The sequence below is a fragment of the Acyrthosiphon pisum genome, chromosome A1 (genome assembly GCF_005508785.2).
Source record: "Acyrthosiphon pisum isolate AL4f chromosome A1, pea_aphid_22Mar2018_4r6ur, whole genome shotgun sequence".
In the NCBI taxonomy this organism is placed as follows: Eukaryota; Metazoa; Arthropoda; class Insecta; order Hemiptera; family Aphididae; genus Acyrthosiphon; species Acyrthosiphon pisum.
Window position 1 is genome coordinate 135,565,872 of NC_042494.1, and position 14,060 is coordinate 135,579,931.

The 14,060-nt window shown below is 25.4% G+C and overlaps 1 protein-coding gene across 2 annotated transcripts in view; it reads left to right on the forward strand.

Annotated features, from left to right (window-relative positions):
- The window catches only part of LOC100163682 (cyclin-dependent kinase 14), a 52,858-nt gene that overhangs the window by 32,127 nt on the left and 6,671 nt on the right, over window positions 1-14,060 (forward strand). For both annotated transcript variants that reach the window (XM_001944848.5, XM_003243865.4), the window contains exons 3-4: window positions 2,045-2,197; window positions 13,691-13,887. In XM_001944848.5, the coding sequence (XP_001944883.2) occupies window positions 2,045-2,197; window positions 13,691-13,887 (350 nt within the window). The remainder of the gene's footprint in view (window positions 1-2,044; window positions 2,198-13,690; window positions 13,888-14,060) is intronic.

Genomic DNA, 14,060 nt, shown 5'->3' on the forward strand with positions numbered 1-14,060 from the left:
GATAATAGTCTTACCTTTAAATTTCATAAGAGCTCAATTCACTCTAATTTTTAAACTAAACGGAGATAAAGAGTTCTGCTGAGCGTATAAGTTGCTATGTTACGCACTTGTAAGACAGAGACAACAAATTTTCACTGTAACATCTCCATAAAAAAAGTAATAAATATCACTCACTATTTACAGTAATAATATAAATGCATGTATTGTTATTATACTATAAAGCTTTACCTAATTAAATGTAATAATACGCTTACGACATATAGTGATGCTTAAAACATATACATCAAACATACTGCAGATCGAATCACTCATATTTTTGTTTTATTTTTAATTTTTCAACAATTTAATGTTAATTTATTTACCTTAACTGAGACTGGAATACGATATTTATATTTTATATATGTTAATTAAATCGCAGAGCATTTAAAACCACAAATATTTTTAATTAACGAATTATGTGGACTATCGAAGGAAATACGCATTGACAAAATAATTTTATAATATACATTTTTTTTGTTTCAACCAAATAGTTTTCAACTTTGAATTATAATACGATTTACATTTTGATTACGAAGTCAAAGGGTCTTCATAGTTGGTAATCTCGCCTGTATATTAAATATAATTTATTAAATTTTACAAATTGTTTAACTGTACAAAATGTATTGAAGTGTATTTATTCAAGTCAAATTTAATTTAAAAAAATTAAATAACCATTCATTATTGTATAATTCTCTAAGAATTATATATACATACACTTTTATATGTTTTTTGTATTTTTATTTGGAACTTTCTATAAACGTAACAATAAATTCTCATTTAATTTTGATTTTTAAGCTTTTCTGCATTTAATTATCCTTTGTTAAATTACATTTTTATTTATCTGTATTTATTGTATTTATTCAATGTACCTATACCATTTAAAATGTGTTAACAAAATTAAACTTAAAATAAATTTATTAAAAAAATATATTATTTATTTTAACTTATTATAAAACAAACTGTGTTATAGTTCTGCTTAACATCATAAAACCGTCAAAAAAAATGTTTGACATATACTATCTATATAGTGGTATTAATTAGCGTGTGCATTTAAAATGTTATTATGATTTTCATGTTTGGTTTAATATATTTTATTAAACTTTTAATTATAAATCAAACTTTTTTTATAAGTACCTAATTTAATACAGAATAAATGAGGAAAATAAAATATTTTATATGTATCTATAATATTTTATAAATTAGGTGTCCATAGTTCTATACTATAATAGTGAAATGGTAAAATAATAAGACGACACGTAACGTTTTGATAACTATATTGCATTCCAATATAATAGGTATACATTATAAAATCTTTGACTATTTATAATAAGTACTGGATAATTAATAATTTCTTCAAACAGTATAAAATATATTTATAAAAGTATTCATAAAGGTTCATATATATTTTTAAATGATAAAACATTATATAATTAAAGTTTATATTGAGCTAACTAAATATTCGCATTTATATGTAATCCGGCCAACTATATAGGTCTTCTCATTTCCGTAACTCGTGGGACTTTTAAATACAATAATAATCTATTTAATGTCGTTTTAATCGGTTGTATGGCAAGTTACAAAGTAGGTATTATACGAGTACTAAATTCGGATTTGTTGATGCTACGAACCTATTAATATTTGAACATTTCTTGGAGAGGATATTATTTCACCATTTATATTTCGATGAATAAACTTTTAAATGTTTGACTGAAATTTTGAGTATATATTATGTTTGACACAGATTTACTGAATATATTTGTTCACCTCAATAGTATATTTAATAAAAAAAAAAAAAGCTATACACATTGAAGAAAATATGTAAATCTTCTTCAAATGGCAATATAGAAAAATATTTTTTACTAGAAAATACATTTTTAGTATACACTATAAAATATATTTATGATATTTATGATATTTTAAAATGAAAAAGTTTTATACCGTATGGTTTAAAAATATTTTGCGTCATGTTTCATAACATTTATATTAATTTTATATTTTTTTCCAGCTATTTCTAAAGAAGATCCTGATCGTAATAGAACATCTCGGGATGCACTCCCGAGTAAATTGCAATTCAATGGCTATTCTGAGGAGTACCTAGATCGAATTGAACCAAACGGAAACATACCTTGTGCCAATGATGAACACTTGTCCAGATACGGTAAGTGATACAACATGAGTACATACAAATTAAACATATTTATAAATTACATTAAAAAAAAAAAAAAAAAAAAAAAAAAACGATTTTTTGATGTGAAATATCCATCTTGTAGTGAGATATAACCAGCTAACACCATTACACTAAGTGGTAGTTAAAAAAATATTTTGCATCAATACATACATGTTGTCTTAAAAAGTTAAAAAAAACGTTGAAAGTAATTATTTTTTAGTATAATAATGTGATGTATTTTAGCGATATTACTTTTATTATTATTATATTATATTTGTCAATATCGTGATACATTTATTATTCTAAAATTTGTAATTTTATTCTTACCCGATATCTTAAACAATTCATTTTTTTTTTAATTGAATATCTATATATCTGATATGTGTTTGATTTTTAAGACTAACTATGTTTTACGTTGTTTGAAAATTGATGTAATAGTTATTAATGTTATCAAATATTATATTCTTCGTTGCATTATATTACATCTCAGCAAGTATTGCGGTTTTCAACAGTTTATATTTTTAACTTCAGTCAATATGACAATGTAGAAAAAATAAGATTCTTCCTTAGAAAGATATTGAAGAACAAGAGGGTAAAAGAGTATTATTATTCTGTAATGCGTAAAAGCTCATCATTAAAGAAAAAAGGGCAAACACGTTGAAAATAGAAATATCCTCTTCCATTAGTTCATATAGAAATGTATTTTTAAACCCTAAACAACTTCTATTAAAATCAATATTTACGCTAGTCGATCTACAATAATACCTTAATACTTCCTAATTTACTCAAAGACAAAGGCATTTTATATTTATTTAAATGTTTTATATTCTGACAATATACAATACTTTAAATGATGATTCTTAAGTTAGTATTTTTGTTTAGTTTCAAAGACAATGGATAAGAGATGTAATAACCTTATAGGTATTTGCGCAGTTTATTGATTTTTCCCTTTGTATTTTATTGACAATAGGTAGCTATTTTATTTTATTTTGTTTTATTTTTATAAACAAAAAAGGCTCAAATTTACAGTGAATGAAGATTATTATTATATTTATAATGGTTTTCTCGTAACTGTAACATGCAAATCCTTCGAACTTCACACGATCTTGCTTGAAGTTATATAATGTGTAAATGAACATAAATAAAAGTTATATCTATAGATTTATTTTTTAAATATTTGTTTATAAATTATTTTTATATTGCTTCTGTGTGTGTAAAGATTGTATAGGCTATAATATATTATAATGTGTTTAGACTTGATAGAATTAATTTCAATTGAGTAATATTATGAAAGTTAATACATAATAAATAGATAGGTTTACCTTTATTTATTTTGTTAGCTTTTAATAAATTAAGCTAGGTAAACTTCATAAACATTTTTTTAAGTCACCGTATAAGAACTTTATAGTGATCGTTGCTTCTCTTGATTTGATTTATGCAATTACGTCATATTCTGAGTTTAAATAATCCAACACAATCATATTCCACGCTTAATATGGGTTTATTTATATAATTGTTTAATTATTACTTATCCGAGATTAATTAATTCAGACATAGTATTCATAATTCATTAGTTAGTAAAACTAATATTTAGTATCATTATATTAAATATATTTATTTAATTCTTAGTGATTTAACCTTATGAATATTTTTTTTTCCATTTAAATCAATAATTTCTTCGATGTAGAGTAATAAAGAATAATACAATATAGGAAATGTATTTTATTTCTATTGTGACTTTAGGCTGTTTGTAAAACATTACAAAGGTTAACATTACAAACATAAGGTTTCTAAAATAGTTGGTATTATTATTTATACTAAAGTGTTGAATTCGTTTGCATTAGCTTAACTGTCATCAATTTAACAAATGTTCGTATTTGTAAAAAAATTACCTCTCTGGTCGTAAATTATTTTGCAAAAAACTTTACCTTATAGGTACTAGATAAAACTAAAATTGAATGCATCTTCTTTCGTCATAATGCAAATTCTATAAACGCTGAATTCTAGGTGAATTTTGGATAATACCCTGTTTTTAATATAAAATTGACCATGAGGTTGGATTAAACCATGTTTGGCTACTATAGAGCTTAATGATTTTCTTTTAAACTTAGGGTTTCGAAAGCTTTTTTGTCTGCTTTTTGAGTTGTCAATGCATAATTACTTAAGTGTATAATACGCATGAATAAATACCAACCAAGAAAATGGTAAGAAACTGAAAAGTGGTTCAATTAACTAATTCCCGTAAAATAGTTTTTGTTTTGATTCGTTATTATTAATTTTACTTTATTATTATTGTATTAATATAAACACGGCTAAATTATATCGAGTGTGAATATGATATTTAGAATGCATTTTAATATTAGTAACAAAGATATTTAGTGATAATTTGTGATATGTGTTATATTATTATTATTATTACATATAATACTTCATCTGTTGTTGTTGATAATTAGCTGATTATTAGTTGATATTTTTTATTTTAAAATGCATTATTACGCGTTTGAGTTATATCCAGGGAAAACTTCGAATAACGGGATATTAATGCTTACAGAACAAGTAGTTATAATTAAAAAACTGTCTGTGCATGACAATCGATAAATACAAATTGAAAGACATTACGTATTATATTATACATCTTAGGGTTTTTAATACTATGCATTTTGCGTATTATTAGTGCTTTCTCTAGAAATGAATAAATCAATACCATGTCGTGTTTGACAATTAAAATTAAAATTAAATATACTATTTAAGCATTTTAAGTAATCAAGTTCACTGCAATCAATTGGTTGAAAGTATGCACTGGAATTTTACATAACCTATATGTTGTAATGTATATTGATTATAAAGAATTATGTCATGAATAAAACATATTCTAGAATATTAATTTATTAAAAACAAAATCCGTAGGCTAAACATATGTTATGTGCGTGTTAAAAAAACAAAATGTATACCTACTATTTAAAATATGTAATGTAAAAAATCTATCACGGACTAAGTCATTATAAACCACAAACATGCTTGTACGTAGTATATCATGAATAAATGCGTATACAATATATAAATACCTAATAATATCTATAAAATATATTACATAATAACTTAATTTAATAAGGCTTATTAATTATTAGTAAATCATAGTTAATCTAGGCGTCCATGTAATAATTTATTTTCCTTATCATATATTTATCAAACCTGACCTAACAAAACCCTAGACATTTTGAGAGGTACCAGCTAATCCAGAATGTTCAATCGAATTTTCTAAATATTTTTATTTTACCTTATAATAATACATCAATCAAATTCACTCCGTATGAATTATCGATATAGAAACTTAAAAACATTTTGGTTGTTTTAGTATTAACAATGAGAGATGTAGCACTTCTACTTACCCCGCATGATGACGTGTTGTTTTATGTGCTTGTTTCCGCTATTTTATTAATTTATGTTTCTGTTGAAATTCATTTTTATTTTATTTATAAACATATACATTATACATTGACTGATTAATTTTAAACTGACGATTATACTTCGGCTTCATTAAATTTTTTTTAGGCAATTAATCGTTATTTTTTCAAATTTGTTATTTAATAATAATTTTTAAGTTTTTTTTTATCATTAACTTAACGTTTAGAAAATTAAAAATTAAATTTTTAATTACAGGTTAACTTATCCCTTGAGTAGCTCTTTGTTTAATTATATTAGTTTATACTTTGATTACATTATAGAAGGTACATTATTTATTTGTATGTACTTTATCACATATGAAACACATTTCTATTGTCTTAGATTAGTATATTTAAATTATAATTCTTAATTTTTTAATAATTAGTGATTACCTACCCGTGTTTATTTAAATCCAATATACAAAAATAAATTATCCGCTAAGAAATTATAAGTATTGACTTAAATATAGGTAGGTTAACATTTTTCTACTTGTACATGATTTTAATAATCGATTTGTTTCGTTAACTGTTTATACTTGCGATTTATACTATTAAAAAATTAGATTTTCTACTTATGAAAAAAAGCGTTATACTATAAGTATAAAAGGTGAACCCATCAAAATCCCATTACGGTCGTTTGTCAAATACCCGTCCCGTATGCATGTCAACCTCGTTAAGCGGTTATGTCACAACCTTTAGTGCTTCTGTCCCTGCAGGTCTCATCTATGTGTGGTAACGTTTCACTTTTGATTGGTGACTAGAAAAAAATGAAACCGTTTACATCATCCAATAGCTATATCTATCGGTTGAATCTTCTGCGGTATGTAGGGTTTTTTAAAAAGTGTTTAAGCTACCGCTTTTCATCTCGTTATTAGTAAAAGAGACAGTGTGCCATTTCTATATACAACCAACCCTAAAAAGTAAGCCCCAACAGCGTTATATTTTATACATATAACTTACTAGGTTTTTTTTTTATCAAAAATCTAAATTAAAAAACCCATTTTAGTTAGATTTGCATTATTTAATTTTTAATTTCCGTATAACCTAAATATTAACTACTATTTTTTTCTAACTAGTAAACATAATATTATGTATATATACCTACTTACAAAGTATTTTATTTTTTTTTTTTGGTGGGATTAAAAAAGTGTCATTTTACGAATGAATGCGTACCTACTACATACGTAGGTACCTAATATTTTATTACAATATTTTGTAAATGGATTTGTTTTAATAAACATTTATTTGAGTGCGAATTCTTTCAATTTAAATTCAATGAATTTAAACATGAATGAATTCGTCATTAAAATGAACATTTTGATAACTAGTTGCCTGGTAATTAAAATGTTATTGCTTGAATTCAATTAGTTTTTTTTCAAATTTCTGCTAAAAGTAAAATAATATTTAATGTATTATGTTTTATAATTTTAAAATAATCAATGTTATTACTATTTATTGGTAACATATTATTTTAATCACCACACTGGCTTAATGCAAAAGAAGAATCATGTTGTCCTAAATCAAATTTATTTAGTAAAAATATTATTTTATCCTTAAACCATATTATAAGTAACTTGATGATGTTAATAATTTTATTATTCTTCATTTCTAAGAACTTTCCTCCAAGTATATAAAATTATCTCCTAAACGAACTTCGTAAATCCAGAAACAAATGCAAAGGCCAAAAGAGTGCTCGAGTTTTCAAGTGTTGACTCTGTGTGCTGTGTGTGTAATATACATATTTGTATTTATTTGTGTGTGTGTGTGCCGTAGTTGTTAAATATATATATAATTGGATCTTAGAAGTCAAGACGTACTTTATAAAAGTAGATTAGTGAATATAACATTATGTTAACACCAACTTGTTATTGTAGGTTTAAAATACGAAATTCTTGTCATAATAAAAGTTAACAAGTCATTTTGAAAAAAAATAAAAATAAAAATCTGCCAATTGTATATCTATGTATTTTCAAATTAGGACTACGTGAACCTCGACTCTAAATGTTATATGTACGTCACGTTCTATTGTTCATTTACACACGCCGCTTACAATTCCTACTAAAGTTCAGTGTTCAATGTATACTGCTGCAAAATACAGGTTCTAACGAGCACTTATTTATGGGCTAGTAAATTTTCCACAGTTTTCTCCTGACTATAAGTAAAATGGTTTTACTTTAAAAAAAAAATACACATTCGTTTAATAAAATCTCGAATCCACTAAGTAACGAAGATCTAGTGCTTCTTAAAATTGGTATTGTATAATATTTTATCCAATTTATTATGATAAAGATATCAACAAAAACAGCCAGGAAAAAAATATTTTCATACAATTAAACAAGCCGCTTAATCAGAAAGCATAAAACCATAAAGGGGTTAGCGTGTGCATTATAGCATACACTGTAAATAAAGTGCATATATATATGCATATATGTATTATACATATATATTCCACCACGTCTGGCTCGTAATTATGAATATAATGGAAGAACCTCCCTCACTGTTTAACAAGAGCAAAACGCAAAGCTGATGAAAATTACATTTAAATCAATAGCTCTGCACTATGTGTGTTCGACATTTAAGGTGACCGTAACTTTTAATTAAATTAACAGTATTTTGTTCAACCCACCGACTGAAGTTATATTTAATCTATTTTTTATTCTTTAATAATAAATATAATATTTGTACAAGTCTTGACCATTTTGTATAATCATTTAAATATCAAAATAATATTACTTTAATATGTTATCAATTATTATGTTGGAAATCCGTTTTAAATCTTTTTTTTTTTAAATACGAATTTTAATTTATATAGATGATTTTTTTTTTTTTTAATTTGATTTTTTAGTGACTAACTAAAGTATAGTTATTATTGATACAAAATCGTTTGTAGTGAAATTAACATTTTAGAGTATATAACCATAAAATCTGTCGTCAGAGTTTTAGGAACATATAATTTTACATAAGTGAGCATTTTCTTCTTAGCTTAATTACAGTTCTTGTTATACTCGTTTTAATTTAAATTCAAATTTTACTTAACTTGTTTGAATCAAGTTTCCACTCTTAACATAATTAGTCTTTTAATACGAAAGTCCATTATTTGATTATTATCTGTGTTGTCGCCAAATGGATATGGTGCTCAGTACCTATTATTCTAAAATATTTTCATTTTTTTACAATTAAAATGAAATTTTAGACTAGGTTATTCTATATTTTGGCAACAAAAAATGTATTTAATACCATGTATTGCATATTGTATGGTTAATTTACTTATTTATTTGATCAATATAAAATAAACTATATATTAATCTTTTAATAATTAAAAAATATCTGCGGTAGGTTGATTTAGTTGGTTAAATTTACCTTATATAGTATTATTTTTGGAACTAAACTTTTATTAATAAATGACATATTTATTTATTTATAGTTATTATATTATGCATTCATTCTAAGAAACTACATGCAAAAAAATAGAATTTAATGTAAATTAACTCTTAACACATATTATAATAGTACTCTATTATGGAAATAATTTAATAAATAATATTACGTGCATTAAAAAATATGTGTATCTATACATACTAACAACTAAAAAACACATTAAAATTATTATAAAAAAAAATATGATAATGTAATAATTATAATGTAGGTACCTATCTTTAACTAATTATAATAAACTTAATCTTTTAATCATTTAAAACCGTTTTTTACCTATATTTTCTTTAGTAAATTCCTTGTATTTAATTGTTATTCTTGTATGTGTATTTTGGATATTAATATTTGTGTAAAAGAAATTACTATGGTACCTATTTTGTTGAGATTATTCTAGAAATCTGAGAACTTTTAGCAATACAATACAGTGTGGACTTGTGGTACTTCATTCGATCAAAAAATTAATTTGTTTGTATAGGTATTGTGCATAGTGCATACTGCATACATTATTATATCATACATTTATTGCTTGAGCTGTGATTTATTATTTTTAATATCTTAAATTATTTATTAATTTATTGTTGAAATATACTCGGAAAAAATACTTCTGTAACAAAAAATATTATAAAAAAAAGTTTTATATTATAGCGATTGATACCAAAAAAATGTCTTATAAAAAACATATTCTATCTTTTTTTTTAATGTAACCAACAAAGATTTCCCTAAGGGGTTGATCTTTTATTTGGTCGCACCCTTTTTGGCGGGTAGAAAAAGATCCAAAGTTTATTTTTATTGCTATAAGTTATATGTATCTAAAATGCTAATAAAAGTTAAACCTAATGCGGGTGGCTTGTATAGAGGATTTTTATGTTTTTAAATCATTAATATAACCAAAATTGTTTTCTTTGATCGAGGGACACTACATTTTTATCAAACTAAACTACAATAATTATTTTTAATGATTTAAATTTCTAAATTTTGATAACAATGTTCATTCGTATACTTTAATTTTTTTAATTTTTTTTATATAATTAAAAATACATTTAACTAGAACACTAAGTATAACGATTAACTTTTATTGACGATTTATAACGTATATTTTAAACAGTTTTAATCATATTATATCCAATTTAAAGTATATAATTAACATAAAATCAAATTGTACAAAATCAAGTTAATTAATTTATCATCTCATTTATTGTCCCGAAAAGAAAAATGAACTTAGTACTAAAGGTTCAGTTTATCCAATACTTAATTTATTTTAATTAAAAACCTTTATTAATAATTTAATAATAATTGTTTAAATCGAACTAGACGTTGTTGGCATTTATACAACGTTTAATATTATTAAAATATTTTTAAGGCAAACAAATTATTAAGTATAGATATTTTAATAGTTTATTACACAGAACCTTTAACTATAAACAATGTTATTAGACATCGTTAAAATTTGAGATGTGCATGAAATATCAAATGACTGGGTTGTGAAAAAAAATTTAAAACCGCTAGGTAATATAACGGGTAATAGTTTGCATCATATAATATAGTTAGCTTGTTAATTAAACGATAAGCTTAAAAAAATGATTACTTAAAATAAATAATTATAACTATTTACTTAAGTCTAATTAATAGACACTTATTATATATTTTTTTATTATACTAACTACTCGATTTATGTATTTTGAATTTGTATTTTGTGTAAATATAATATGATATACTGAAAGCTATTGTTTCTGAATTTCTTAAAACAGAATAAACCCATCTAATCGTTTATGCTGGCATTCGTTTCTAAATCTCTCCTGTTATAAATAATATAAACCTCGCGTCATATTTCGTGTGGCAGAGTTTCCTTTGGACATTTTCTCTTATTAAAGACCCTAACCCTCCACCACCGTTCTGTCGTGCTCTACAAATAAAAACGTTCTCTTGAATAATAGTTCCGGCCTGTCATCTTCAGAGCACTTGCCAGGCTATTATCATACGCAATACACCTCCGAACCCCTCTTTGCACTTAACTAAAAAACAAAACAAACCGTAAGTGTACAAAATCATTGTTTTTACAGAGAGAGGATTTTCAATAGAAATTACTCTCACAAACAAGGATGATTTTTCGTTGTATTTTATATTAACTTTGACGTTACCGGCATTATGAATAAGTTACTTTATGGATGGTTACTGGTTGGAGCAGTTTATGTTGAAAAAAAATTATAATTATATAATAAATAGTGAAAAAAAGATCTAGTTATAAACTGTTCGGTTCGGTTCGGTTGTATACACGGGGGATTTTAATTTCCTGAACGTCGTGTAATCTATAAAAGGGTCAACGAACAGATTTCATCAGGTGAAGTAATTTGTCCCCTAGCTCCGGGAATTGCATTTGTATGTGTATGCGTGTGTGTTTAAAGCCGAATGAGAGGAGAGGTGAGGGATTCATTTACTCGACTTTGGCAACATGACAAAAGCGTACATGGAGTGCAATTTAGACGTTTGGATGACAAACGCCCATCAAAGCCAGTTGCCGGATGTGCCCTCTGCGTTAATTTCTACTAATAATATCATTCCGACGTCATTCGCATTGGTTGCGCTGTTAATGATTTTTTTATTTATGTCCCTTAAAACACTTCGAGCTGTCACGGTATGTGCAATATAGGTATATATTCTTTAGCATCCCCCCCTCATATGTGTGATAATTTGTGAATGAAAAGTGTATTTCACTGTCAAGTGTCAACTAGGTATGAAATTGTATTTTCGTTTTGTGTTTATTATTATATGCTGTTCAAAAATCCCGTACTTGGGATAGTATTTTCTTCTATCATTAATATTATATTCATATTAAGATGCGTGGTTTTGAATTGTTTATTTGTATTTCTACTTTCGTATAAAATATAATATATTATGTTTATATTACATTGTAAAAAATACGTCGATACAAATGGGGTGTGTTAAAATGTGTTATGAATATAAACTATATTATGTAAGTACCAATATTAGGTTACTTTTATTTCGTTTTTGTTTCCCCAGTGTGACGTAGTAGTTGTACAAAATTGTTGAAAATATCAATAATACCATTTTTCTAGTTTGGGTTTTTGGTTTGGTTTTTTTTTTTTAGCAAAGGGAAATTCTTCGACCTGTTTGCTTTAATATATTACCATATTATACTATGTAGGGTGTCCTAATTTATAGTCATTCGTCCGGTCCGGATGGCATTTGACATCCGAATTCCGTGATAACGCGTGTTCAAATGACATAATTTATAACTTTCAGTATATAGCTAATATTATAAACCTACCGATTACTACGACACTATTTTATTAGTTAATTTACGAAAATCATAATTCCGTGATAACAATTTTAACAATTTGACTATGAAATTTTTGACTTATAATAAATCTTCAAATTTATTTTTAAAGTTGCACTAAAATGTTTAGCAAAACATATTAGCCTTTCTTCTTTTTTATTCTGACAATTTCAGTATCAATAACAATATTTACTAAACCTATTTGTTATACACGAACAATCAACAAATCATCGTTATTTATAATTAAAGTTTCATGGAAACTTCTCAATTTGTATCGAAAAGTATTCAACATTCGATTTATTACTTACTCAGTTCTTATAAGAATAGTTCTTACTTTTAAACTTGTATAGATATTGATATTTTTAATAATTATAATATATATTTAAAAGTATAGTACTTACTATTTAGGTACCCAAATTTAAAATTATTTACTATTCAAATTATCATAACTAGGGCTCGGATGTTGTTGCACTAAAAATGTTATGAAATTGTTGCATTATTGCTGTGAAAAAAAACCCAAAAAACCCAAAAATACTTCCCGTAGTCATATTATAGCGTAATGACCGCGCTCTACTAATTAAATGGGTTTTTCAGTAACTCCGACGACGACGGTCAAATAAGCCGTCACGAGTCACAACCAACAAAGCCCGACATAACCATAGATTATTCCTGTATAATCTAACAAAAAAAAATGAAAACACAAAAAAATACATAAAATTGTATTGAAAATGACGACAATCAATAAAATTGAAAAAAGGTCAAAAATTGCAAAAAGTTGCACTTAAAATTTTTGCATATTAACAAATTTATAACCTACTTAGGCCGAACAATAGAAAAAAAGTTGCAAATGCAACAACATCCGAGCCCTAATTATTAGATACATCAGAAATAAAACAGCACATTATGTAAATGATTAATAATTATCTTTTATTATTTTGTTTATATATATAATATAGGTCTATACATGGTTTACAATAATATATCTAGTTTTTATATATCACGTTTAAGGAAGATGACCAGTTGTTGTGTGATCTAGGTTGAAAGCTTCCTGTCTTCCTTCTTGTACCTATATAGTCGTACGTAAGACATTCGGTTATATAACGTGTTTTACTGTAAGGGGAGTTACCGTAACTAGTATATTTTATTGAATAGAAAATAATCGTATAGTCATTACAATATATTATATTAGAGTGATGAGACAACTGAAGTATAATATAGGTAGTAAAATGTTAAGTAAATACTAAATTAATGTAATTTTATTACAAAATAAAAAATCAGGAACGATTATTATTAATTTAATATTTATATTTTTAGACTGGAGTTCTGGTCTTGGTGATCAAGAACGAGTTAAACGGCAGTTATCTGTGTCGTCTGATTCAAAGCTGTTGGACGAAGCTATATGCGAGGAGACACGTGTCATACTAAGACCTAAGAAACCTCCTAGGCCTAAATCTGAAGTGTTCCTAAACCAACCCAACCACAGACGAACCAAACGGTATTCGGCATTTGGGGTTAGTATTTGCTTAACTTTGACTTAATAGGTATATATATTTATGCGTGTTGAAAGTAAAGTACTTTAATCCGTCCTACAGCCTTGATAAAAAATAAAATGAAATCCAGTTTTGTTTTAAACACTAATGACATTTATAACTCCATTCATTATAATATAGCTTTAAGCGGCCAA